This window comes from Barbatula barbatula (genome assembly GCF_947034865.1).
Source record: "Barbatula barbatula genome assembly, chromosome: 2".
NCBI lineage: Eukaryota > Metazoa > Chordata > Actinopteri > Cypriniformes > Nemacheilidae > Barbatula > Barbatula barbatula.
This window is the reverse complement of record NC_136767.1, coordinates 5,553,733-5,579,526: the sequence shown is the minus strand read 5'-3', so window position 1 is coordinate 5,579,526 and position 25,794 is coordinate 5,553,733. Positions and strand designations below refer to the sequence as shown.

General features: G+C 40.4%; 1 protein-coding gene across 7 annotated transcripts; it reads right to left on the bottom strand.

The window, feature by feature from the left end:
* Positions 1-267: 267 nt before the first annotated feature.
* pik3r1 (phosphoinositide-3-kinase, regulatory subunit 1 (alpha)) lies at positions 268-24,665 on the bottom strand. Of its 7 annotated transcripts, XM_079476588.1 has the most exons (17): positions 24,308-24,655; positions 23,164-23,223; positions 22,625-23,027; positions 11,805-11,900; positions 11,640-11,714; positions 11,285-11,416; positions 9,228-9,429; positions 9,073-9,155; positions 4,583-4,685; positions 4,386-4,484; positions 4,098-4,278; positions 3,861-3,986; positions 3,635-3,777; positions 3,375-3,551; positions 3,199-3,273; positions 2,947-3,117; positions 268-2,772 (listed from the first exon to the last, which is right to left on the bottom strand). In XM_079476588.1, exons 3-17 carry the CDS (start codon positions 22,953-22,955, stop codon positions 2,583-2,585), a joined length of 2,184 nt encoding a protein of 727 aa, XP_079332714.1. In that variant the 5' UTR covers positions 22,956-23,027; positions 23,164-23,223; positions 24,308-24,655; the 3' UTR covers positions 268-2,582. The 7 variants fall into 7 exon arrangements, with proteins under 7 accessions (XP_079332714.1, XP_079332713.1, XP_079332712.1 ...); XM_079476587.1 differs by having other exon boundaries at positions 22,625-23,223; positions 24,308-24,665; XM_079476586.1 differs by having other exon boundaries at positions 4,386-4,480; positions 4,579-4,685; positions 22,625-23,223; positions 24,308-24,633.
* Positions 24,666-25,794: the final 1,129 nt, after the last annotated feature.

The following is a 25,794-nucleotide window of genomic DNA, read 5'->3' as shown; positions in this document are numbered from 1 at the left end:
CTTTATAATACATATTTTGTACACAGTCCAAAATGTGAGCTGATTAGAGTTGGCCTGTAGCTTACTAAGTGCGAGAACAAAAAGTTCTGTAACCTTCAGCCCTTTTTGGAACCGGTGACATCAATGACGTGCCATCATACCATACCACAACATTTGCATAACCTCAAAACGTCTCTGCAACAGTACAAAGAGTTCAACAGTCAAATGCTATCTATAAATGATACCTAAAGAACAGACCAGAAATAAAAAATCTGTAAGAAACACCAGTCTTTTCTAAAACGTTGTTTATTCATTTCTTTTTTACAAAAAGACAAAACAGATCTGAAGCATTTTAGAGCTGGAACACACTGGTTAATTTTAATCTCAGCATTGTGTTAACAATGTCTGTAAACCAATACAATACAATTTCAAGAACAGAAAATATGGGATTCACAAAATGTTGCAATTCAGAGAACAGGGGCTGTAGAAAAAGTCTGATCGTGATGTAAAACATGAATGGATGTGTCAGGAGATGAAGAGCGTAAAGGTAGAAGCAATTTTTATCCAAACAAAGTGAAGGTTTAAAGTGTCAATTTGCAGAGCTTAGAAAAGAATCGCAAACTATACATGAATTTCCAAACATCGAATCATGATTTTGTAGTGTGGTCTGTTAAGTTCAAACATTTCCCTCAAACCACATTTTAAGAAACATTTAATATTCAAACAAAATGGCAAAAAAATATATTGTTGGACAAAAATCGCTTTGCGTATGCACGTGTGAGAAACTTTCTCCTTGACAATTTTACAAGACGGATAAGAAAACGCACTGCTGAACTCAACTGTACAGCCTACTTTCGACAATTGTGAACAACTAACTAAAATTTAAGGCAATCAGTCCTAGTTAAAACAAGGAGTCAAACAAATAAAAACATACGACCGCACAGCTTACTAACAAAAAAGCAACAATGAAAATGATCTCATTCATTAAGGGTGTCAAAGTTTATGTATATTTATGCAAAATATCAAATGCGTTTGCCAAGTGCAATGTACACAAAAGCAGAAGGCAAAAGCAATACTGACTTCACCGATCATAAATTTGAGAATACTGTATCTAGACATGAAAATTGTAAAGCTGGCAAGTTCCCCCTAAATGTGTATCATCCAGATGAATTTGCATTTTCGTAGCGTGTGGTGCAAACTAGAACGTCGGGTACCAGTGGAACGGAGCTGATCCACGTAAACGCTTCATGATTTTCTGATACAGAAAAATATTATGTTGATAAGGAATGAGAGGGTGTTAGTCTTCATCACCGAAACAAACGCATTTCACCATCATTCCAGAGGAACAAATCGTTTCGCTCTTAACTGTGGAACAAATATCATAAAATAAACCTCTATATTCATTTGGGAAAATGCAGTGTCGTGTTGTTTCGAATTGCAGTGATTTCAAATCGTTTATTATTGATGTTTGCTCTATTGAAAATGTTCAGATATATTTTCACCATTACTGTAGACGCAGCGCTAATATTCTCTGGGCTCTGCCCGAGAGAAAATCAGCTCCAAGTGAAAAAGACTAATAAAATACTCTCTCTTTACTTTTACCGGCGACTGATAAAGAAATATGTAATAAAGTACTTTTTTCTCACTTCTGTAAAACTGAAGCCATCTTTCTTGGCGATTTGACACTTAAAATATCCTCTTTGATACGACATAAAAAAGACCTTTAAGCAATAAAAACAAGTTTATATTATGGGTAGCAATGTGTAAAATAAAATCACAACTCTGCAGAGAAGACGGAAAATATAGAATTTGCATAGCAGAAACAACTGAGAAGGAACTGCGTTTTTTGGTACAATATGGTTTTGTCACGTAGCTTTTGATGCTATCTGTATATACAGCGTGACGTATTTTTCTGTATGTTCCATTCTTGCCCGTCCATAAAGGAGAAATGGATTTAGAGTCTGTCACAATAATGCTCACAAAGAAAACGCCAAACATCTCGCTTCTCGTCACTGTGCTCCTCTGAGATGAGGCGTGTCGTATCCAATGTTCATAAACAAGTCAGGAAAACAAGTAGATACTGTTTTGAAAGTGCTATCTTGCTACATTTGATCAACTGATTCCATGGTCTGTTCGTGAAGGTTTCACACATGTCGAACATCCCGATAGCTTTCAGATACTGTGAATTTTGGTCACATCACATTCTCTCGTAGACACACAAACACACACAAAGGGTCCTGATCTGAGCAGGTGAGGAGGGTAAAGATTCACTCCAGAGGTTAAATCAACGTTCCACATTCCAGCAGCGGGTAAAGCTTTGAAATGAACAAGCACCATTTGGAAAAGGCCTCCAGTCCTCCATTCTGAGAGAAAATTTGCTCAAGTCCGACTGTTTCTGCTCAAGAAAGAAATCTACATTCAGACTGGCGAAAGTCTCAGTGGCTGAAATGTTCGTTTCGGGTTTCGCTTTGTCTTTCCGACATGGTCGTTTCAAGGCAAGCGGTCCTAGGCAGCAGCCCTACTGGGGGAGTCTCCATGCGAGGGGAGGCCCTTTCTCAACTGCCGTCTCTGTAACGAGTCTCAAGGGTGTGTTCAACGAGTCCTCACCGCATCTGGTGTGCGTAGACCGGGTATGTTAACTTGACATTCAAAGAGTCATTGTGCTGAACCAGGGACGTGTGCTGATAGTGCAAGACCAGTTCTTTCAGAGAGCCGTAAAGGTTGTAGGGCTCAGCGAAGCCAAATCCCGTGGGTGTCTTGTTGATGACGCAGTGCTTGACCTCGCCATCCACACTGCAAGAACACAAAAAGACGGTTTAAGACATCAGCGCCATACCCTTTCTTATTTCCAAATTCTGCAGTCAATGATGATGAACAGAATAACAAAAGAGGTACTTGTACCCATAGTCTCATAGCATTGCTAACCCCAAGTCTTCCCCAACATTAATAAAAAAACAAATTACGTACACAACACTGCAGGCGTAACAACCGGCTTTACTGCTGTCCCTGACCAGGAATGTTCCATCTTTCTTGCCCCTCAGAAGCGCCTCGGCCTGAATCCGGTTAATGTTGCCCAGCTTCCAGGATCGCTCATCGTGGTGTGGCAAATCTTCGTCATCATCCACCGTAGAGTATTGACTGTAAAGAAGAAGTGGTGAGTTAGCGGTTGTAACCCAGAGGATTTTGAAACGTACTGTCTGTGAGGTAGAGAATACTCACTCGTCCGGGTTCTCGTTTTTTATTCCCAACCATTCGTTGAGTTTCTTTTGTCTCACTCCTTTCTGTGTCAACCACCTGTGGTACAACGAACACGTTTAGCATTTTGAAGACCTTAGCATGTTTTTAATGACTTTATTCCAAATTCAAAAAGCACCTATGCAGGATGAGCTACTTACATAAGGTACTGATCCCTGGTCTTTCTGAGCTGGATGAGGTCAGGCTTAATGCTGTTCATCCGCTTGTCGATCTCTCTGTAGTCCGCCGCCTGCTTCTTCAGATCTTCCTCCAGGCGCCGCTTGCTGTCCACGATTTCACTGATGCGCGACTTAAGCTTGTCGTAGTTTACCATGATCCTGATATAAAGCAGAATTGTGATGTGTTAAACGCTGGGCATCTCCAAAGAACCACACCTGAGGTTTTCAGACTCGACGCTCACCTTTGGATTTCCTTCTCGTTGCCTTCCCTCCTGAACTTCTCAATGTATTCCTTGCTGTATCGCTCTTGCGTCTGGCACTGCTCTTCAAATATCTTTATGGTCTCATTAAAAGCTTCAATAGCGGTCCTTTTCATTTGTATTTCCTACATAAAAGCACATCAGAACGTCAGGCTTTGTTAAATTGCTTTTATAGAAAATCAATAAATGTACAGGAGAATTTGCCAACCTGTGATGTTCTAGTGTATTCCTCATAGAGTCGGTCGTACTCTCGGTTTTTCTCCTGATACTGCTGGTGGTATTCGTGCAACTTTTTCCCAACAGCTTCAATGTTGTCCTCCTTAACCACCTGATCCTGTAAAAATACATTGAAAAAGGAATGTTATTCATTACAGATCACAGATCCGTACACTGGACTTCATGTAAAGTTCTTCATATGGACACTCCCTATTTCAGTGATGATTACCTGCTGGTGCTTGGACACAGGGTACAGTAGTTTCACATCTAGTTTGGGGTTATACTGGGCGAGGGATTCGTGCCGATAGTGGTTGATCAACTCTGCCACAGAGTTGAAGGTCAGAGGGTCTGAAAAGCCATACTTCCCATCTCGATGGAAGATTTTGATTAGCTTGTTGTTGCCTCCCTTCCTGTATAGCCAATAAAAAGCATGATGTCAAAAAGGGTTGAAGGGTCAAGGTGTCAAAGCTAAATAAAACTAATTTTGAGGAAATAAAGTTGCCAGAGGAAAACGTACCTTAGCGTGAGAGTGTAATCCCCGTGCATTTTAGTAGAGGCGTCTCGGACCAAAAACGTACCATCAGCGGTATCCCTTAGCTTCTCGTTGACTTCCTCCCTGTATCAGAAACCAAATGTTTAAATAAAGCCTTCGATCAACAACAATAAAACCCTTGAACGGCATGAACGGCATGAATGTCATGAATGAGTACTTGCCTTGAGATATCACCCCAGTACCATTCAGCGTCTTGGAGAGCCATGTTGTTGTTCATACCGTTGTTAGTGACAGATGTTGGTTTGGGTGGCTTTGGAGGTAGTGCTGCAAAAAGAGAGTGAGAGACTGGTTAACATCACAATTGTAACATATCCTGTGCGAGTCAAGGTCATTATAAAATACACATGTTCTGTTTGTTAAAGCATAATCAAACCTCTGCCCTGACATTTCAGCGCTTTCAATCTGATATAACAGCATTACTAAAGCAGTACGTTTTAATTTGAAGAAAAAGCTATGAAAACATCCTGTAGCTGTTTTGTGTCAAGGCAGTGATGCGCGTTTCCTTCTGCTTTGCAGGCTGTACAGGGAGTCACGTTTTTAAAGCATGCAGCATTGTTGCAGTTTGCGAGATCTTTCACCTCCTCCCCTCCCGGCATTTTCCATTTCATTAAATGCAGCTGAGCGCATGCTTCTCATGCTCTCTCCAGCAGAGCTCGACTTGGAGAGCAGCATGCATTTTACAAAAAAAACCATCTATTATCCATTAGTCCCAGCACGCAATGCTTACATCGATGAGTCATAACACGAAACTGAGTCAATGAAGCATCCGCACATTTTCCCGGTAAGTGTTCGGTAGCAGAAACCAAGAAAAGATGTCAATGGTTGCATGCAGAGAACCAGATATGGTCTTTTCAAAGTGACAGTGATCCAATATGCACATTCATGAAAGACCCCCTAACCATTGAGAACATGTTGCTTCATGTAAAGGGGCAGATGTTGCGTCTGATTGGCTGACGGGTTGAGTGACGAGAAACAGCGGGGGCAGTGCAGTCTCCGTGGAGCATGAGGCAGAGCTGGGGCAGTGGGCTATTTTTATCCTCCAACCCCCTCCTCCATGCACACTCACTACATCTCTCTCTCTCCTTTGTTCACTTCAGTCACTATTGTCGCTAAGCATTTTCTGCACTGTGCAGTGAGAAACTATCACACGTGTGTAAAATAAAAACCAGATAACTGCAAAAATCTACTGAACAGATCTTGGATTTTTGTAACAATGCTCTGTGAGGTACCTGATGATTTTATGATCGCATGCGATATAAAATGCACACACTTATACATCGATACACACTTAAGAGCAAGTCAACGGCAAAACGTTAAACCTGTTTCGACACCGCAGAATGAATACAAAACTACTGACACAACTGTCATCAATCTGATCAACCCTTAACAATGACTAGTTCGTATTGCACCAACTCAAGCGATTACCTGGCGCATCTAGTTCTATGTAAAACAGTAGATCCGATCCGGATCCATTATCAAGTCTCGGACACTCTAAATCCGCCATATCGTCGCATATCTGGAAGAACGAGCATGCCAAACCTCCACCGAACAGATACTTTGTATCCAGATTCTTTCTTAAGGTTTGAAAGGTTTGTGTGGTCAGGAAAAGCCATTACATCACTTACCCCAGCCAATAGTGCAGCGGGACTGTTGCTGGCCACTCCTGCCTCATCACCTGCTCCTATATCTTCCAAGTGCTGAGTGCAATGATGTCATAGCAACAGCACTTCATCCCTTCAAAAGTCGACAAAGAGGCGCATCTAAAGCGCAACGTATCCGCAGTATCCTCTCGGCATGCAAAGTGAGCTTTGCCAACAGATGGATGTGATTCACTGACAAGGTGCACTGCAGCACAGCATCTTTCGAATGAGGAAAGGAACTGAAGCCTGGCTGTCTTTCTCTGCCACCCCTCCCTTCCTGCATCTGTGATGCAGCTCAGCTAAGCTCCGCCCCTCTCTGAGCAGTGGCGATCAGCACGGCCCTCCCTCTGGCAGGCAGACAAAAGCACAGCTATGATAGCTGCTGCAGAGGCACGTAGGCAGTCCCTACGTCAAAGAAAAGGCCGGGTCATGAGGCAGGCACGGATTGCAAATACTTCTTATAATCCCCGAATGTGACTCGCAGAGGGCTGTGGGAGGGCAGAGATCAGCTATTCGTGTTCGAGAGGGCACCTGAAATAGCCGCAGTTCTCAGTAGGGTTAAACCGCCACAGGAACGTGGGCTATTGTCATGCTCTGCTTTCTAAAGACAGGTCAGAGAGGTTTCAGTTGGGGTACTTAACAAGCAGTAGGTCAAGTGTAACCAACCACCTCTGCGTGAGATTACCGGACCGTGATGGACAGGGAAATAAAATCACACTGAGGTGAAACCAAAGCTCAGGGATGCATAAAGACTGTATACCCCAACTTTCATAGCAGCCGACGAATTCAACACACGTTCACCTCACATGTTCAGGCATGCTAGTGTAAGTCAAACAGGTTAACCCACTTTTGCAGCAGGTTGCATTCGGTGCGCTTGTCTTTTTTCCATAGACCGTTGATACGCAGAAGCACTGGCAGCTTGTAAAGCATAGCAGCACTGATATATGAGCCTGTCAGAGCTCCTTACCTCCCTAAAAAGCCAGGACATTAAATAGGCCTTTTGCAAGAAGAGGCCGTTATAAAACACTATCAAGGACTTTTGGAAAAAATTGGTAACTCCCCATCAAAGCTGTTCTACTTTGATACAGATTCCATCTGCCCAACTGCTTCTTTGACAAAGTAAACCAATCATTACATCAAACTTTCTGAGACATCTTAACCACAAACTTACATTGCATGTTGTGCATGTTCGGCACAAGTCAAGATGCCTTATATTAAGCAAATCCGTCTGTTAAGCTTTCCTCATGAGTCTTTGTAAATCCAAGAGAAATTCCACTGGCTCTCGAGAAGTACTCCGACCTCAAAGATGTCAGAAGTTTATTTCTTCAAAAGAAAAATCCAGTACAATCCGGAGAAGTTGTTGCGACAGGTTGAAGCCATGAAATCTGGAGAACTGTAGCAGATCTGTTAGAGGCAGTGAATGACGCCTGCTCTGGGACGGCTGGGTTAATGATTGCTGCGATCGGACTGTTGCCGGCTGTCTCTCTCTCTCTCTCTGTCTCATGATTAACTCGCTCGGGTTCAAGTATTTGCTGAGCTGTGCACTCTTATGTTTTGGGAGGGGAATGTGGCCCAGACAGGAGGGGGCCGGGGGGTGGAGTAAACTCCTCGGAAGTGAACGTTTGCAAGCGTGTGTGTGTGAGAACATCTGCAAGACAGAACAGCCGCCACTGCAGGGCGAACAAGAAAGCTCTGTGGAGCAGACCGCACTTCAAGCAAACCAAATCCAAGTGGGCCTTTTGCCACTGGCTTAAAATAACCACCCGGTAACTGGGAACATGCATGCACGCAACCTCTTGCTCAATTAAAGCAGGCACGCGCGCGCGCACACACACACACACACACACACGTACTGCCACATGTGCACAAATCATGTATGGGCAAGCCAGCAAAGTGAGTGAGTACCAGACTTAGATGGCACTTGTGTGACCAATGTTTGTATAAAAGCTACAGGAAGGAACCGAGCTGTCGAGCAGAATGGAGACGGGTATGCATTTGAGTCTGGGCTCGTCTAGCCCAACCCAGCCTCCTGCAGGTGCAAATTACTGACAGCTGAGCTCGCTCCATGCCAGGGCAAGGAATAAATAGGCCCCAACAGGTAATAAAACATTTAAACAGTCACACAGCCAGACTTAGGCCCCCCCGGCATCCCGAGCGAGATAGACAAGCTCAGGGAGACTTTACTAGTGCTATAAAAGCACAACTAGTCCCTGTTGAGTGTGCACACAATAAAGAACATGGCCCACAAAATCGAGGGAGCAAACCAGCATCTCTTCAATAGAGTGCTTCAGCACATTAAACATTCATGTCAGCGTTACATTCCAGCAAACAGATTAAGTGACAATGCACAGCTTTTTTATTTCAGAACATTATTAGTATGTTAAAAGAAGTGTAGAAGTTTGATCATTTTCTCCTCTTAAAGAGATTGTTCACCCCAAAATAGGCACCCTGTCATTGTTAACTCACCCTCATGTTATTTTAAACCTATATGACTTTCTTTAGCAGAACACAAAAGAAGATATTTTAAAGAATGTTGGTGACCATCAACAACACATTCCCTGACATATATTGTTTGCAAACAAAACCAGCCAAGACATTTATCAAAATACCAAAGAGTCCTTTACAAGTTTTTAATGACTTCAGGGCGAATAAAAGATTACAGATTTTATACTTGGTTTAACAACGCAATGTTCTCTGTATCTGTTCATTGAGCAATATGTACCATTTACTCTGCTGTATAAAGTTTATGTATCGGTCTAAATTCCATAATATGACTGTATAATCCTTCACGTCAGTCTGTGCCCTGCCCACCACAAAAACGTGCACTTTAGATGGAGCCATGGCCTAGCACTTAAAGTGATAGCTCACCCAAAAATGGAAAATTCTCTCATCATTTACTCACCCTCTTGTCTTTCAAACCTGTATGACTTTCTTTCTTACGCAAAACACAAAAGAAGATATTTTGAAGAAAGTTGGTAACCGAACCGCACAAAATGTTGGGTATAATTTACCTGGAGCCGCCCGACTGTCACTCCATTCATTGGTCACCAGGACTTCAATTATTCTGATGTGTGCTTCAGGGCTGGGCTCACAGCTGAGGAGGAGAAAGAAAGGTCAGCATATTGCTACCAGCTGAGATATAATATGCGTCTGAGTGAGCGTGTACCTGGTGGGCTGATATCTGAAGAGTGCTGGGCTGAATATCTCTGCAAGCGCGCGGGCGCTGAGAAGGTTGGCTGCTGAGGCCTGGCACACGCGAGAGAAATGGCGCAGCAAGATCTGCAGGGTCAGCCAATATTGCGGAGGAAGAGCTGAAGAGCTGGAGATGAGCCGCAGGTGATGGGTGCATTCATCTGTAGCCTGCACCTCTGCGAAAACAGAGATACAACAGACGTGAGGTCAAGGCCACGCTAGCGCTCACCTTCCCAAGTGTCATCAGACTTTTCCCGAATAGGTGTCTAATGTGCTTTGAGTGTGAAAGTGGGCAAAATAAAATGATCGGTGAGGACATAAGCAAAAAAGCGTACATGGTGTCATGTGGAAAAATGTGCTCAGTGCACTTCTAACCGCAGAATGATCTCAAGAGAGACAATGTCAGAGTGAGGTCCCGATTGGCTGACAGTGTTGATGTCGCAGATAAGCTTTCAGGTTTGCGTTAGTCTATTAACCACAGATATCCTGTTTCCACCCACGTGACTGTACACTACCAAAAGAGAAGTACAAAGCAAAAAAAACTGTGTGTGCTCTCTAAAAATGGATAAAGACTCTTTGGCATTGCTAACAGTTTGTTTTGTGGACGGACAGAGTGTTCGTTTTAAGCGATGGTAGATAACCTTAAGCCAACGGCTCGTAAAACACCTGCAATACTTGATCGCCATCGATTTGGCTGAGTTTGCAGATGCAATCAGATAGTTGTTGGAACAGGTCTACTCAAAGTATGTACTGTGTGTTTTTAACATGTGGATGATTTAACGTGCAAAAAACACATGTGAAATGTGTGTTTTTAGATCGTTTTGGTGTGAATCCCATGTGAAACACATGGGATGGGATGGCATGTGCAACATGTGCTGACATGTGATCACATGTGGAGACATACCACCATGTTATCCCATGGGTTTCACATCAAAATGGTCCAAAAACACACATTTCACACACGATCACATGTTTTTTGAACATGTGAATTTCGTGTGGGTTGATACAACCACATGAACTTGACAGATGAGTTGGTGCTGGAACGTTGGGACTGTGAAAAATAATGTCCTTTTTATGAGACCTATGAGACTTGTAATGTGGTCTCAACTACCCAATGAGAACATTGGCGCCACCCTGTGGCTACGAGATCAATGCGGATTGGTCTGATCATTTGTTTTAAGGCTGTATGAGTTTTATCATAAAACATAAATTGAGATGTTAACAAAGTTAATCAGTTTGTGATATCATCGCTATGTACATGCGTTTACTCTCTGAACTTACTGTGTTGTAATACAACGGAATAAATGATTATAACCATATGTCCAGTCAGAAACAATGACAGGTACTTGTAAATGACAAGTAATTTTGTTTGGTAAGAAAGACGCAGAGAGAAATTTTCCACTTAAAGTTAAGGTTTATCCAAAATGACGCTAGTCGCTAACACACTCCGAAGGAAACAAGTCAGTAAACACCTCACAACTGTGTGCACCTGTGTATATGTGAGCACGCAACGCGGGGGTCTGATTAAGTGACAGATGCATGCATTGCAGAATCAGATCCAGAAACAACGCCTCAAACAATGTTATCGCCGTTTTATTATGAAAAGTGTAAACGATTTTCAGTTCGTTTTGAAACTATGCATAACAAATTAGAGTGTGGTGGGACTTCATAGTCCAATGCCTTGTTTAAGCACGCGCCTGGCTCCCCACCGTGTGGGTTTTCCTGAATGGCCGAGGTGTTTATGAGTAATGAATGGGAAACATGTGTCCCTTTCCTACGTTATGATGAAAGGAAATTATTGGACGCTACCAACTGGACATAAAGGGGATTTACAAATTGCCCTCATTGTAATCTGTCAAAATGACGCACGTGCTTCAGGTTTTTCCGTCACTGTTAAAAAAAAATATTCCGGTTAACGCGGCCTGTGAGAAAATGCCCAGAGTGCTGCCAGCTGAAGTTCCTTCTTTCTACTCTGCATTAATTTGGCTTTATACATGTTAAAAGGTTGTTGATGTGGATGCAGAATCTCACCTTGAGCAACGCGTATCAGCTCATTGTAGATGGCAGAGGGTATGATGGGCTGAGGCAGATCTTGAAGGTATCTCCTCAGACCATCGCACAACATCTGAAGGTCCATCTGCTCGAGATCCATCGACGCTGGGTCTGATAGAAACACTAATGTCAGTGGAATCAATGATGCCAACAACATATTTCTAACCATGTATTCTAACCAAGAAACAAGTTTGTGCTCTAAACAAGTTACTTGCTCAAGCAAAGCTTGCTATGTAGTGCCAAGCTGTTGTGGATGACTGCCAGTGTCAAAAAACACCCAAGTCTCTATGATATTATGGATCTTTGATATTTTGCTGAAAGAAATGTCACTCACCACCATCAAAACACTGTCGCACATCAAGGCCTCCTCCAGCAGTGAAATTTCTGTAGAGCGTTGGGTTGTCTAGGCCTGTGCAGAATTCATACATGTAGTTCAGACATGTAGAAGACAGCTATAATTATAGCATTTCCTTCAAAGTAAGGTAAAAGATGGACTCACCTTTCCTCTCGATGGCCTCCAGGAGCTTGAGCAGCATGGGCGGCCCCATTTCTGGGGGAGCAAATTGCTCTGTCAGGTCTAACAGAGTGCAAGAGCCTGCAAGAGAAAAAGTTGAATATTTAACATCAACAAACGCCTGCGGGTTACTTTGAACAACTCTACTAGCTTTTCATTAAGCACCAAGACCGTCGAAGACTTTCAAAGTCTCCAAAGAAAACAACCTTTACACCTTGACCCACTCCACAGTCACGCTTAGATGAATAATCGCTTTCATGAGTTTATGTGGTGTGGCCAGGAGGACATTTGAAGGGAACATCTAAGCGTGACCAAAGCCAGTACAGGGCCGGTGCTGACCGGTAGGATATGATTAAGTGTGCTGTGGAGAAAGTTTGAGCAAACAGACCGTAATACGCAACCGGTGGTGTAGGGTGGAGGTTTTCTGAGATCTACAAGTCCAGGTGTGGGCATGAAAGAGCAGCGGGCCTGGCTTGAGCTTTATTTGGATTTGGTGTACGGCATTTTAAAACGCTAGGATTTCTAAAAGGCACTACTGTTAGTGGCGTCCAAGCCCGCAGACCCAAACACGGTTGATTATGAATGGATTCCCTTCACTCTGTTTTTTTAAAGACCCATCAAAAGGATCTTTACAGTTTGCAAAGTTTCTTAGAAGGTATGGCTTAAATTAAAATTCTGAAAGAGGTGCCTAAATGGAAAAAATAACCAGACGAGGAAATGGGGGTTTAAGCCATTAGAATAATAGTCTTGTTTAGTCCCAAAGCTCTGAGCCTTTTTTTGGAAGCCTGGGAGATAAGCAAAAAAAGTTGGAGTGCTCATATCTCACCCCTTCTATTGCGCTCTACTTTGAAATATAGCAGTCATCTGGACTCTATTACAGGCAAAGCAATGGCGAATGTAAGGAGAGTTATTCGTTTTCTGAGAACTCGGAGTAGGCGGAGGGGGAATGAAAAAGACTTCTCATAGAGATCTGGAGACTAGTGATACTACGGTACGACGCTGAGAGGTAACCTTTTGCCCAGACGGACACACTATCCGACCAGCTGGTTCGTAGAATTCAGATTCATAGCACTGGGCTAATTTTACTCCGTTTCAAAATGTTCAGGTCAAAAGTGACAAATATAGGTATACGACTTTACATATGACCACATTTCTCAAATAATACGTTTTGTGCCAAGTCACTCTTGCAATGGCTAAGCCTAATGTTGAAACTGGCCTAGTTTGAGTCTTGGTTTTCAACAATCGCAAATTACATATTTTATCTATTTCGTAGCTTTAGTGAACTGTAGATTTTAAGAGGTTTGTGTTTATTTACATGTGTTGGAAGGGCATCTCCATAGAGATGCAAAGCTAAGGTAAGGGGGATCAAGTTGCTTCCAAGTAACTCGGGGTGACCTGATAGCCCTGGCCTTCCAAGCAGCTGAATGGAATGACAGCCAGAATTGATGATAGTAGAACCGTCTGAATGTTTCGGTTCAAGGTCCTGCAATGCTCCCGAGACATGCCTGGGCTAAAAGTACAGAAGAGAAACTACATGTTTCTGAGAAAAATGCAGTGCTTGACTGTTCAAAACGTGCAAGTGTTGTTTTTGGTGTTCTAAAACGCAAAAAAGTCCCTCCTCAAGTTTCTATGGCATTGTGGTCCCTGTTGTGGCTCAAGCCATACTTCACTGGAACCATTTTATTTTTAATTCATCACATAATTGCAAATTTCTCTTCAAAAGACCACACAACTTAAAGAATAAACAGTGTGGGATGAATTATAAGTCAATGTTTAGTACTCAAGAGTTGTTTAACACCCTTAAACCTTAAGCAAATAACACAAGGACTACCTTGAAATCGTTACGTGAGCTCAACCAATATTAACCTACCGTGCCAAGCCTCTCAACACAAGGCGAGTATCAAAAGCTGGATCTTCGAGTATGAACAAATGCTCTGGACAGCTTTACATGAAAACACCCTCTGTTTCCAACTCCAAGGCATAATTTATCCAAGCTGTGCAACAGAGATCACGCAATCAACCGGCGATGGAAACAATTAAAGATGAATTTGTGGTTAAGTTCAAGTGCTGCAAGACTTTATGGGTAAACACTAGCGAGTGAAAAACTGTTGAAACCACCTTGTATTCTATTCAAAACAATTAGACGCACAGAAAACAGAAAGCGGGCCAGCTCTGATTCAAACAGCCAATCAGGAGAGCTGCAGATTCTGGTTGCTGTAGCAACTCGAGAAAAAAAGAGGGGCTCCGTGGGCAAGTCTCAACAGTCATAGTATCTGAATGTTTGGTGGTCTTGTAGGTTGCACAGAAATGAACTTAAGCTAAAGGGAGCGCAGCTGCTTTTGATTTAGTGGTAACATCTCTGTACATCTGAACCATAGACCGAGTTCAGAGAAGGTGCATATGATGTTAAAGATAGCATTCCAAGCAGTTCATTTTAGGAGGTATGCTCAATTGCTCATGTATCCAGTGGTTCCACTGCAGATTAGGGAGGTTCTTTGAAATGTCCCTCCAAGCGAACCTCTATGATTTCATCACATATCCCTTCAGGGATAAACCAAATAAAACCTGCTTTTCAGGAACCCGTTTAACTCTTATCAATCATCAAGATGTTACGACGAGAACTATTTTCCTAAGGCTGCTCATAAAGGCTCATTTCAACATAAAAAGTGTGTAACAATAGACATATGGGTTGTTATCAAATTGGATCATACACAGATTATAGAGATTAAAACTTTACTGGAGGTGGACAGCACTTAAGTATTTGTAGTTTTAGTAACAAGTATCTGTACAATATGAGAGTAAAAATACTTCACAACATTATTAAGTAAATGTCATACTTTTACTCCACTACATTTCTTAAAATATTTTGTTTACCTTTAATACAGAATTTCGGTACATTAAAACCCACTTTTAAAGGTAAACAAACTTTAAGTAAAAGAACAGAAGTAAAAGTGCTAGATTTGAGCTTGTACTTGGGTATTGAAAGGTAAAAATCGGGGGAAAGATTTTCATGAGAAGTAGTGAAGATATTTTAAAATGTACTTTAGAGTAAAATACTTAAGTCATGTCCACCTCTGAACTATACTAATATGTAATTAAATAATATTTGGTATTCCATGTGGCAGAAAAAAATCACATAAATATGTGAAGACGATCAGAAATTGAAAGCAAATGGAAAGAATTTAATGTATCGCCCCCTATTGGTGAAACAAACAAAACAATAACATTTTGTTTGTACTTTCTGGACTGGCAGAAACTTTAAGGAAAGTCGATTTAGGTGTAAAAAGAATAAAAAGTGTTCACGCTAGCATGAGAGGTTATCATTATAAATCGTTTGATGCAAAAGCAAAAGTATTTGTAACCTGACTTCATATAACAAAAAATGGCACAGCTCAGGACATCTTACACTTATAAAACAGGTCACACAGAGCATCATGCCACAACACAGACTATTTCATCTTCTTAGCTTTGATTCTCAGAAAAACATTCAACCATTTCTAGTATTGTATTTTCACGAAAACAAAACAGAACTGTGTATTAAAAAAACAAGTTCTATGTTTTTTCAGTTGTTCAAACGCTTAATCTAAACACAATATCACACACCTGAAATTATAATCCCTTTATTCTTTCAAAGGTTTATCCTTTAGTTTGAAAGCATCTGATTTATCAGCATTACATCCACCAGTCAACACCACAGAGCCCTGCTGCTGTCAGTCAAACATTTTTCAAAAGATTTAAGAAAACAGGACTAATTTCTGGAAAAATCATAATGTTTGCGTAAAAGTGTTAAAAAACTGTAAATAAATACTACTCTGCAGGATTTAATTAAATGCTTTGTTAATAAAAACCATTCTAGAATTAATAAATGTTAAGCTATATGCTCACTTTTAAAAAAAGGCTCAAAGACTTCTGGATGCAAAATGTTTTAACAACAAAAAATAAAATGTAAAATGCTATGCAGTGACTGAGGACATTTTAACAGACTTCTCGATTCAAGCAGTGTTATAACAGTTTCATGCATTTTCTTTCACCCACACAACCATTGGAGTATAAAGGCAGTGAGAATCTTGACAGCAATGCCATGTCAATAAACACCCAGACCAACGATAAAAAAAGATGGAAGGGGTGGTGGCAAGTGACAAACTTTTAGTCGACCCTTTGCATATTTTAGTTGTTTTTGTCCATCAGCCTCTTGGACAACGTGTTGCTAATCTACCCAGTAGACATGCTTGGCCTTCGGTAAGTAGCTTTGCCCTGACCCTTTGCAAAACCCAGCCCCCCTTCGATCCTGTCGCTATGTCCAATAAAATTTTGGTATCTGCCATGCGCTCCCAAGTGTAAATGTGTGCACTCTCCGGGAAATAGCGAAGAATTTCTGGAAAAATGACACGCTGATTTATGACAAGAAAGGTCTGCAATATGCATTCGAGGGATACATTCGTATTTGAGATAAATGTAACAATAATTATACCTATATTTGCATCTACACCAGCAAACGATAACGTTATGTTAATTCTAAACTTGCACGACCCAGTAGGCTTGTCACGAAAACATTGCGTTCGCTACTACGGAGGCTCTGTTTTGCTATAGGCGGGTTGTTGTAGGCGCTGGAGGTTTGTTGTTTATTTTCCTCAGCAAGGAGCTCTATTAGCTGTATTTCGTGGCTGTTAAGGTTAATATTGTATTCTTATCGTTTCTTAAATTAATGTGGTGTTCTTCAGTGTAATATTTTAAGAAGTGCAGATGGCTCGATGAATCCGATTACACAACGTACAGTGTACACTTCGAGTTTGCACGAACGCACACTGTGATCAGAACGATTCGCAAACGAATGACTCTTTTGAACGGATTCGTTTAAACAATTGAAACGAATCATTCAAAGCTCATCGAGCCAGAAAAAATAAATACAGGATGAAGAAATTATTTGATTTAATTCTGCCTTTTTACTTTCTCTCAGATCTGTTTTGCCTCCCCCGTCCCATCCTCCTTTTTTTTAAATGAGAGTCTGCAAATTAGTGCCTGTCTGCCTGATAACAATGCATTTAAAACGCTTTCATATTTTAGAGAATGTAGTTAATATTTGCATAATTCATGATAATAACCGCTATCCGTGCATCACTACTGTATAGGTCAGAAAGGGCAGCTATTTAAAACACAGCCATACCATTGCAAACGCAGACTTTTGATTTGTTCTGCACAACAGTTCCTTTTGCCAGAGCTCTATTCGCTGCACACTGCAATCGTCACTTAGAGGCGATTGTACGGATTCGTCATGATGCTAAATACATCCACAGAGCACAAACTGTTCAGGCATAGCCCCAGGAACGTGCACAAATTCACTCACTGCCACAAACCAGTACTGCCCTGGATATAACCACGATGATCTAACAAGGTTTGTTACCCTGAACGAGAACGGCACGCCTTAAAAAAGCCATAGGGTTTATATATCACTTATCATCTGGCCATGATGGGAAAATAGAGAGAAATACAAAGAGGACATTGGTGGTTGCGATGTACCTTGGACATACTGAATGAATAAATTTACCTTCCTTCTTACTTTACAGAACTAAAAGAAAAGTTTCCAAGCCGTTTGAAATAAAGGGGAAACTCCTGCAATGCTAAACAGAAACTTTCCAGAATGCACCACAGGAAGAGCAACAATGGTTACAATCTTCTCTGTGATTCCGTGTGAATCACTGGCAAAAAATTAATTGATATTCGGCACTACATAATAATTTATTAGTCTGCAATAGTTTATTTTAGGGCTGTCAAACAAATAATCAAGATTAAACGCATCCAGAATAAAAGTTTGTGTTTACATAATATGCGTCTGTGTACTGTGCATACAGTATCGTTTTTGTATTTATAAACACATACATGTATACGAATTTAGGAAATATTTACATTTATTTATATATACCAATCATTTTAATTATATATAAATGTTTATTCATTATTACAACATTTTTGTATTTTTCATAAATATATAGCATTTGTGTATGTTTTTATAAATACAAAATGTCTATGCACAGTACACAGACATATATTATGTAAACACCTGGATGTGATTTATTGTGATACATTGTTTGACAGCCCTAGTTTGTTTATTTATTTGATGTTGATGCATATCTCAATAATATCATTACTGTGAATAATTTTGCCCCATCCCCAATCATATTTTGTGACAACCCTTGTGTTTATGTAACTCACATGCTTTCATTTGTGTTACATTTTATAGTATATATATGTCCTCAACATTATTTAAAGTGTGGATACAAAGAAAAACACCTTTTCATAGGTGTATACATTGGGGCTTCTGCTGCTCTGTAAGGGAAAGTTCACATTCTTTATGAAACCCAGTAACAATTCTCCCTCAGAGGGCTGCTTCATATAGCAGATGTTCGTTCAAGTGTTGAAGAGGCCCTGAAAAGGAGAGGTAGCAATACCTCCCCCCACCAGCTCGCACACTTTCAGTTACCAGCCACCACTACCACTACTCTCAGTTTTATTGTAGGTTCTCAAGAAGCCCTTTTCTCTTCCTTTCATGCCTTTTCAAAATTCTTCTACCCTGCATCCTTGAAATAAATGTTCTTTGTTCTACAACGGCACAGCCATCAGAGACCTGCATCACGTATAACTTAGATAAAGCTCAAAAACAAACAGATGTAAAACTGATAGCTTTTCTGAGGGCTGAGCTCCAGATAAAGCACAGATTGCATCATTTTCGCAAACTGCATGCCAAAAGCCTGACATATCTAATGAAATGCGGGCATCGTGCTGGTTATGCAGTCAAGCAACACAAAAGGGCTGATCGCATCTATTTTAAACCACGCGTGGAAGCAAAGAGACTCCTGAATTCCAAAACACTGGAACGCAGAACATTCTGAGGCTTTATTGTACAAATGTTTTTCCAAAGTTCCAAAATTTACATTTGTTTTATAGAACATTTTGTAGATATTGGCTCCAGGACTGCAACATCTACAATGGGAAAGCAATAATAGATCATCCCCATTCAACATTTTGGAATGATTCAGGAATGTAAGTTTATGTATTGGTCAACAACTTTTTTCTTCATACATACATTTTTTTCCTTCTATATTAATTACAGTAAAACAAAACAACTACAAAAAAAATCCCTGCACCAAGTCATTTAGAGTTCAAACATTCACAGCAACATTTTACTTAAGCGCAAAGGTGCAGATAAATATAAGTAGCACCATTCGTGGCCCCGGAATGCTGTTGAAAGTTCAAGTAAAAGTGGGTTAACAATAAAATGAGAAGCGATAAAGCCGGGCTAGGCACATACTGATCCTCACCCTCCAGAGGCCCACAAAGGAGCACGCTAATGTTTTAAAAAAGCTTGAGAGTCGGACCGATCTGGAATTTCACATCTGCTGTTCTATAAAGCCCCTACGGCTGAGAGAGAGAGAGAGAGAGTAGTATTAGAGGCCCCATGTTAAACACTCCCTCTCATTCGGCTCCTCCTCTGCAAAGCCCGGGCCCAGAAGATATACCCAAAACATTTTTAAAAAGCTGGAGAAATCAGCCAGCGAGGCAAGAGGAGATAAACCAAGAAAGATCTACATTTTAACCAAATGGGGGATAGTACATCTCGAACAGAGTGAGGCAATAACAATCAAATCCTGGGCCTCTGCTGCACTACGGCCTCTGACTCTCTCTCCTACACACACACACACACACACACATACACACGCACGCACGCACGCACGCACGCACGCAAACACTCTGATAAAGTACAGATATTTAAAAATGTACTTGAAAGTAAAAATGCTTATGTACTATCCACCTCTGGCAATAAAAGATACAAATATATGCAATTCTTCTACGTTGAAGTGGTATCTGTGCATCCCTAGAAATAACATTTTATTATGTCACAATGACACATGCTCGACTGTCTAATACAAAGAGGGCTTTTCCCGGTGTTTTAGAAAATGTTTCGCCACTTTGTTTCTGTATTCTCAGAAACTTAGAAAATAAGTCAGTCTATCTGCGCATGTTAAAGAACCTGTGACCACAGAACTCATTTCAAATGAGGAAGAGAAATCAGGAATTTTCTAGCAAGGCTAAAATAATTTCTCTAAATGTCCAACTGACTTTTCTGTTTACAGTTACATGGAAATTATTCACACAAAATCGTGCTAAAGAGAAACGGTCATTGATCAAATGAAACCGCAAAAACAACTATTTCTAAACAGGTTTCCATTTATTCCCTTTAGACACATAGACTTTCCACCATCATTGGTTCTAACCAATAGAAAAAACAAAACTCTGAAACAAAACTAATTTAGTGTCAGAATTACATACTCTAACAATCCAACAATTAGGGAGATCTGGAGTTTTATGTTGTTTACGTGGTGGTGGATGTGGTGGGAGAACACATCCCGGTGCCAGGTGCACGAGGGGCACATTGCCTTCACCCTGGCTGACTTCCAGATCTCCTGCTAGTGGTTTACATTCAGCAAAACTTTGTCTCAACTGCTGTCCAATTTAAGCTTCCTCTTACATCCGTTAACATGGGCAAAACTTGGAATCACTTTTGAGAATGGAACAGAAAATAAATTGTCGAACTTTAACCACAGTTATACAGCTTAAACAATTTCTACCAGAGTGTTCCTTGGGTTTATCCAATAAAAATAACTCTTGGTGAAGAACTAAAAAAGCTTGTTTGTGCATTTTCCTCTGCCAAGAAGAAACAGGACAAGGAAGTAGCATGCTAGTTTGTCACACTGACTCTGGAGTGCAATGATTGAGTGACATATCTTGCTTATGATCTATGTTACGTAACCCCAAAAAGCCTATTTATTCATCACCATGACAACTGGGTTAGTTTGTTTGCAACAGCAATATGCTGAAAACTACATTTGGCTGACTACAAAAATGTTATGGTGTGTTTTACACTTGGTTGGTTTGTACACAGCCTATACAGTTCTTCTCCACGGACATCTTTACTTCCAATCCACATTAGATGTACATCCGTTTAAGTATAACGATGATGGTAGAAGCAACTGTTTGTCAGTATTTGTCAGTAATCTATCCATTTAGATTTACAAACAAATCGCTGCTGTCCTTCTGAAACCTCGATGCTCCATATTTTGTGTTTTTCCTTTTTGCCATAAACATAAAGGGTAACTAATAAGAAGGATTTGTCACTGGGTTTATTAAATATCTAACCAACAAAAAGTATTAAGAAATGCTTGTCAACTTTAACGACACCGTATGTAATCATTTTAAAAGAACATGTGTTTTTCTATTTCCTGAAAAACAGGTTTTGGAAGGACAGCAGCGAAATTCCTTTTTTTCGGTCTACCAAAGATGCACTGCAAGTGGCGCTAGGAGGGTGAGGTGGTCTCCTAAATTTTGGTTCGACATGATAATAGGTTTACAATAAGATAGATAGGAAAAACTTTAGAAATGTTAAATTCAACTAACTTTTTCAAAACAATTTTGATAACGTTTTTGATGTACATACATACAACTTGTTATAAAACTGTGGACATCCTAAGTTGAACTGAACCTTCCAAAGCTCCTCCATGATGTGTAGATTTTTTTAAATGCACGTTTTAAATGACTCAAACGCAGTGCTTTCAGATGGAGCTGTATTTCCCACACACTTAAAAAAACTTAACGAACAAGCTGCGCATAAAACAATCTTACGATTTCACAATCGCGATGGCCATATCGATTCAATCGCGATTTAAATTGGAATTACGATTTATCATGCAGCCCTAGCTTCTAATAAAAATACAGATATCACACTATGGAGATTTTAAAGCAGCCATGGGGGGCTCTAAACGCCCATACTGTGGCTGTGCAAAATACTCAGTAACACCAGACAATTACAAAGTACTGTGTAAAGGCCTTCATCCAAATCTGGGCTTTCTGCCATGTTTGCAATTACGAACCATAGCCCAATGCAAACCTTAAACAGCCTTAAATATTCAGTGGACATTTGTGTACTGCAGCGATAAAACTCTAGATGAAATGGTGCTGTAAAATCTGGTCACTAATGACAAAAATGGAACAAGTGGCGAGTGGGTATATTAGGAGAGGAACCTGGGCTTAGCATCAGCATGAATGGATTTAGTTGAGGAAAATATTTGTTGTGATCCAACAACGCCCAGCTAAAATGGTATACGACACAAATTAAACATTAAAAAAAATATATATAGATCTATTTTGCGACAACTGGTTGGGGCAAATCTGATGAACAAATATAAAACTAAAGGTTAACTATAAAGAGCTTTAAGGGAAAATTAACTAACTGTGTAACAAGCAAAAGTTAGAGGTGTGACGAGATCTCATGGCGCAAGATCTTCTGGGTCTGGCGAGAGCACAATATCCTCAAGCAATTGGCATGATGGGGTGCTGGCTCGAAATTGTGACCATTTTAGTCGCATATGCTCCCTATATTTAACCTGTGCGACCTCAAAATATATTTGGGAGCATTTGTTTGAGTGCACCTTTTGTTGTGGTTCGACCGGTTTTCATTACTGTACAGAACTTCACAAAGTATGTGTCTGCTGTGAGCTACAGTGACCGGCCCAACCATTCATAAAGACAACGCGATTTACCATACCACAGCGCTACTTTCCTACCGTTTCTCTACGGAAACATGCGCTAGACGGAAATAGTAAATAGTTTAGTTTTGTTTTCAAAGGTAAATTAGATATATTTAGTTTCCTTTATTGCATTAGTTTAGAAAAATGCTTTGAGTATTTCTTGTTTATTAATAAGGCAGAGAATGCAACGTTGTGTCTGGTGTATACACGAAAAAGCCCACTCACCTTGCTCGGAATCGGAATCTGGCTTGGCAGGTCCAGGGGCCACAGGCAGAGGCCTTGGGGGCCTTGGTTTGGGAGTTGGTGGAGAAATCTTCTTCTTGCCGATGAACTCCACATACGTACCAGGAAAGTCACCCTTCTCCTGAGTGGTTTCGTTAAAACCAGGTAGCCATCCAATTTCCTCTGGTCTCTCCTCCAGACCCTCCGCGTATCCAACTGTAAGCAGTGAACCCTTATTGACAGTAAGAATGTCACCTATGTGTAGATCAATATCCTCCTCTCTCTCTTTCTTATAGTCGTACATGGCTCGGTACTGATATCCTTCTGCACTCATCTTGATGATTTGGTTTCAATCTTTCGCCGTCACAGAAATTATGAAGATCACTCCAAATGTTCTTTGAACCAACTTTCAGATGAGAGGTGAGAGTTAAAGAAAAAAAGATTTTACTTCTAAGAATACAAACATTAATCTTCCTCCACACAGGATAGTCCGTGTTAGTGGGTGGATTATGTGAAACTAACAGTCCAGTGATTGAATGCACCTTCAAGGTGCTTCAGACATACTCTTCCCATCTGTGTGAAGCCCGTACCTATGGATCTCTCTGCAAGACAAAGGAAAAGCTATTTTACGTTTACACACAACAAAGGATTGTAACTACAAAACAATGTTATTTAAAACAAACCTTAGAAAACTAGTCACGTTACATATTTAACCATTCATTATAAATAAACTATTATAATGGCTTTCATATAAGTGTAAGTAAGAACCATTCCATACAAACAACAACAAATTTATTTTGGTGCAGTAAACCAAAAATATATATTTTAAATGGCCTAACTGTTCTATGTTTATGTTATATACGTTTCTATGTTCTATGTTAAAGACGCTTAACTGTGAAAATGGCCAGTTTATGTCTGAAATTAAGTATATTTTTCTTGCAAACAATAAAGTGCTACACAGGCTGTTAACGCAAAAAGCCATTTTTTTTAAAGTTTCGAAAGTCGGGAACAGCTAATACAACAAAATATAAAAATGGCACAGAAGACCCGCTGACTGAGCGAAACTACCACAGAGTATCAAATACGATTATTAATTATTAATACTTTTTTGTATTAAACGAAAAAGTTCACGTTGGTCGAATAAAAGGAAGTTAATTAACTTTCAGCAAAAAAAAGTATTAATTATTAATTTCACAAACAAATCAGATACCACCACACATTGCGACTATTCATTTGTGAAATATTAATATCAAAATACTACTTACCGCATGACGTTTACGTAAACGGAAGTAAATCGAACACTTTTAGATTGATGTATTTAAACTTAATCCTATTGTTACTAGTTACGTTAGCATGGCGGCTAAAGTTAGCGCTAAATTTAGTAAATGATTATGAAAGCAAAAGCTCTCCTATGATACTTTGCATGCAAAGCAAATTAAAGTTGTGACACTGGACCATAACCCTTTCGTTTACCGTAATTATTGCACAGTCGGGAGGAAAGGAAATATATGTCCAACGTGAATGTAAAGTACGTGGAGTGTGCTTTAATAGGATGAGTTGGGACACGCTGTACTGGAACAATCGACACAGCGAAGCAATCCTGCCCAAACGTATGCCATTGCCTTTACATTAAACCGCATACTAATCACAAACCTACCGCATATTAGATAGAAGAAGTACACGTACCTTCTAAAGGCGAGAATAGAGAGAAAACGAAGTGTATATGCAAACTTTAGTAAGTTGCAAGGGGCCCGTTCATGAAAAGCAGGGCCGAAAAAACCTCCTACGCTTCCCGTAACTCCAGATCTCAGGCAAATCCACCCTACGTAAATGCTATAAAGTACACCTCAGATGTGGCGTCCTCGATGAAGTAACATCCAGCGGTAGGTAACTTCTCAAACCGCTGACTGAGTTTGCTTTATTATTTTGTAACTTATGGATATAGATCGTTTCACCACAGTGAAGCCGACTCCGCCCGAGCCACCGCACACTGAATCCTCTCAATGGCAGGCACACCGAACACAAACCACGCCCAGTGGTACACGTCACTACTAGCCCCCTTTACTCTCCTCCCATTTTAGTTAAAGGGGAACTCCGGCCAACAATGAAAATTCTGTCATTAATTACTCACCCTTAAGTACTTTAACATCTGTATGACCTCCATTTCCCCCCAAAACGCAAATTTAGGTAGTTTTGGAAGCTTTCTGACTCCTCCTTAGAGTCCAACGCAACCAATCTTCAAAGCGTTGAATTTTTTAGAAAATCATATTTTTTGGGTACTCAAAGTGCGTTACATCGAAGGGGGATCACCTCAACCACCACCAATGTGCAGGATCCACCACCATAATGCGCCAGACCGCCCACCAGACACCAATTTATTGGTGGAGAGACAGAATTACGAAGCCAATCGGTACATATGCCAATTAGTCATGCAGATGTTAAACTAGGCGAGTAATCAATGGCAGAAATATCAGTTCTTTTTATTTTGGTCCCCTTTAAATGTTCGATGGCGGTCACACGAAATGCCCAGATGAGTTACAAAATGTAAAAAGAGCAAAGTGTTATCATTAATATTTCTTAACTAATGAAAACTGGATGATGGATGTTGTGCTACTTGTAGGCCACATCTAGAAATAATAGTCTATTCACACAACCATGCTTGTTTATTTGTTTTTGACATGATTTGATGCTAATAGCATATTTGATCTTCGTACAAACCACAGTGGTCATACCATAGGCTACTCTTTTAAGTACTGTATGAGGCATGTAAAACCATAGTATGACAAAATATTGGCACATTTTTTGAGATATTTTACCAAACAGTCCCATCCATGTTTTTCACATTTTTCAATTGTTTATTTTCTGTGGATTTTGTCAACATGTACATTTTAGTTGATGTGTAAAAGAAGACTGTAAGTTTAAGATGCGGCGTGTATATTAGTGTATATTAGCCCCCGGTTCCCTTTGCCTAATTAAATCAAGCTGAAATTTCTTCAGCATTGGAACAGTGGGGCTTATCAGAATAGTCCACGGTGTATGCGCTAGACTAAGGGGAACATTAGGAAGCAGTGAGACTGAGATGAATGGGCCACATTCATCTCAATTTAGTCACATTTTCCTCATAAAATACAAAGCATTGAATTTCGAGGAACTGAAGAGACAAATTAAATTAA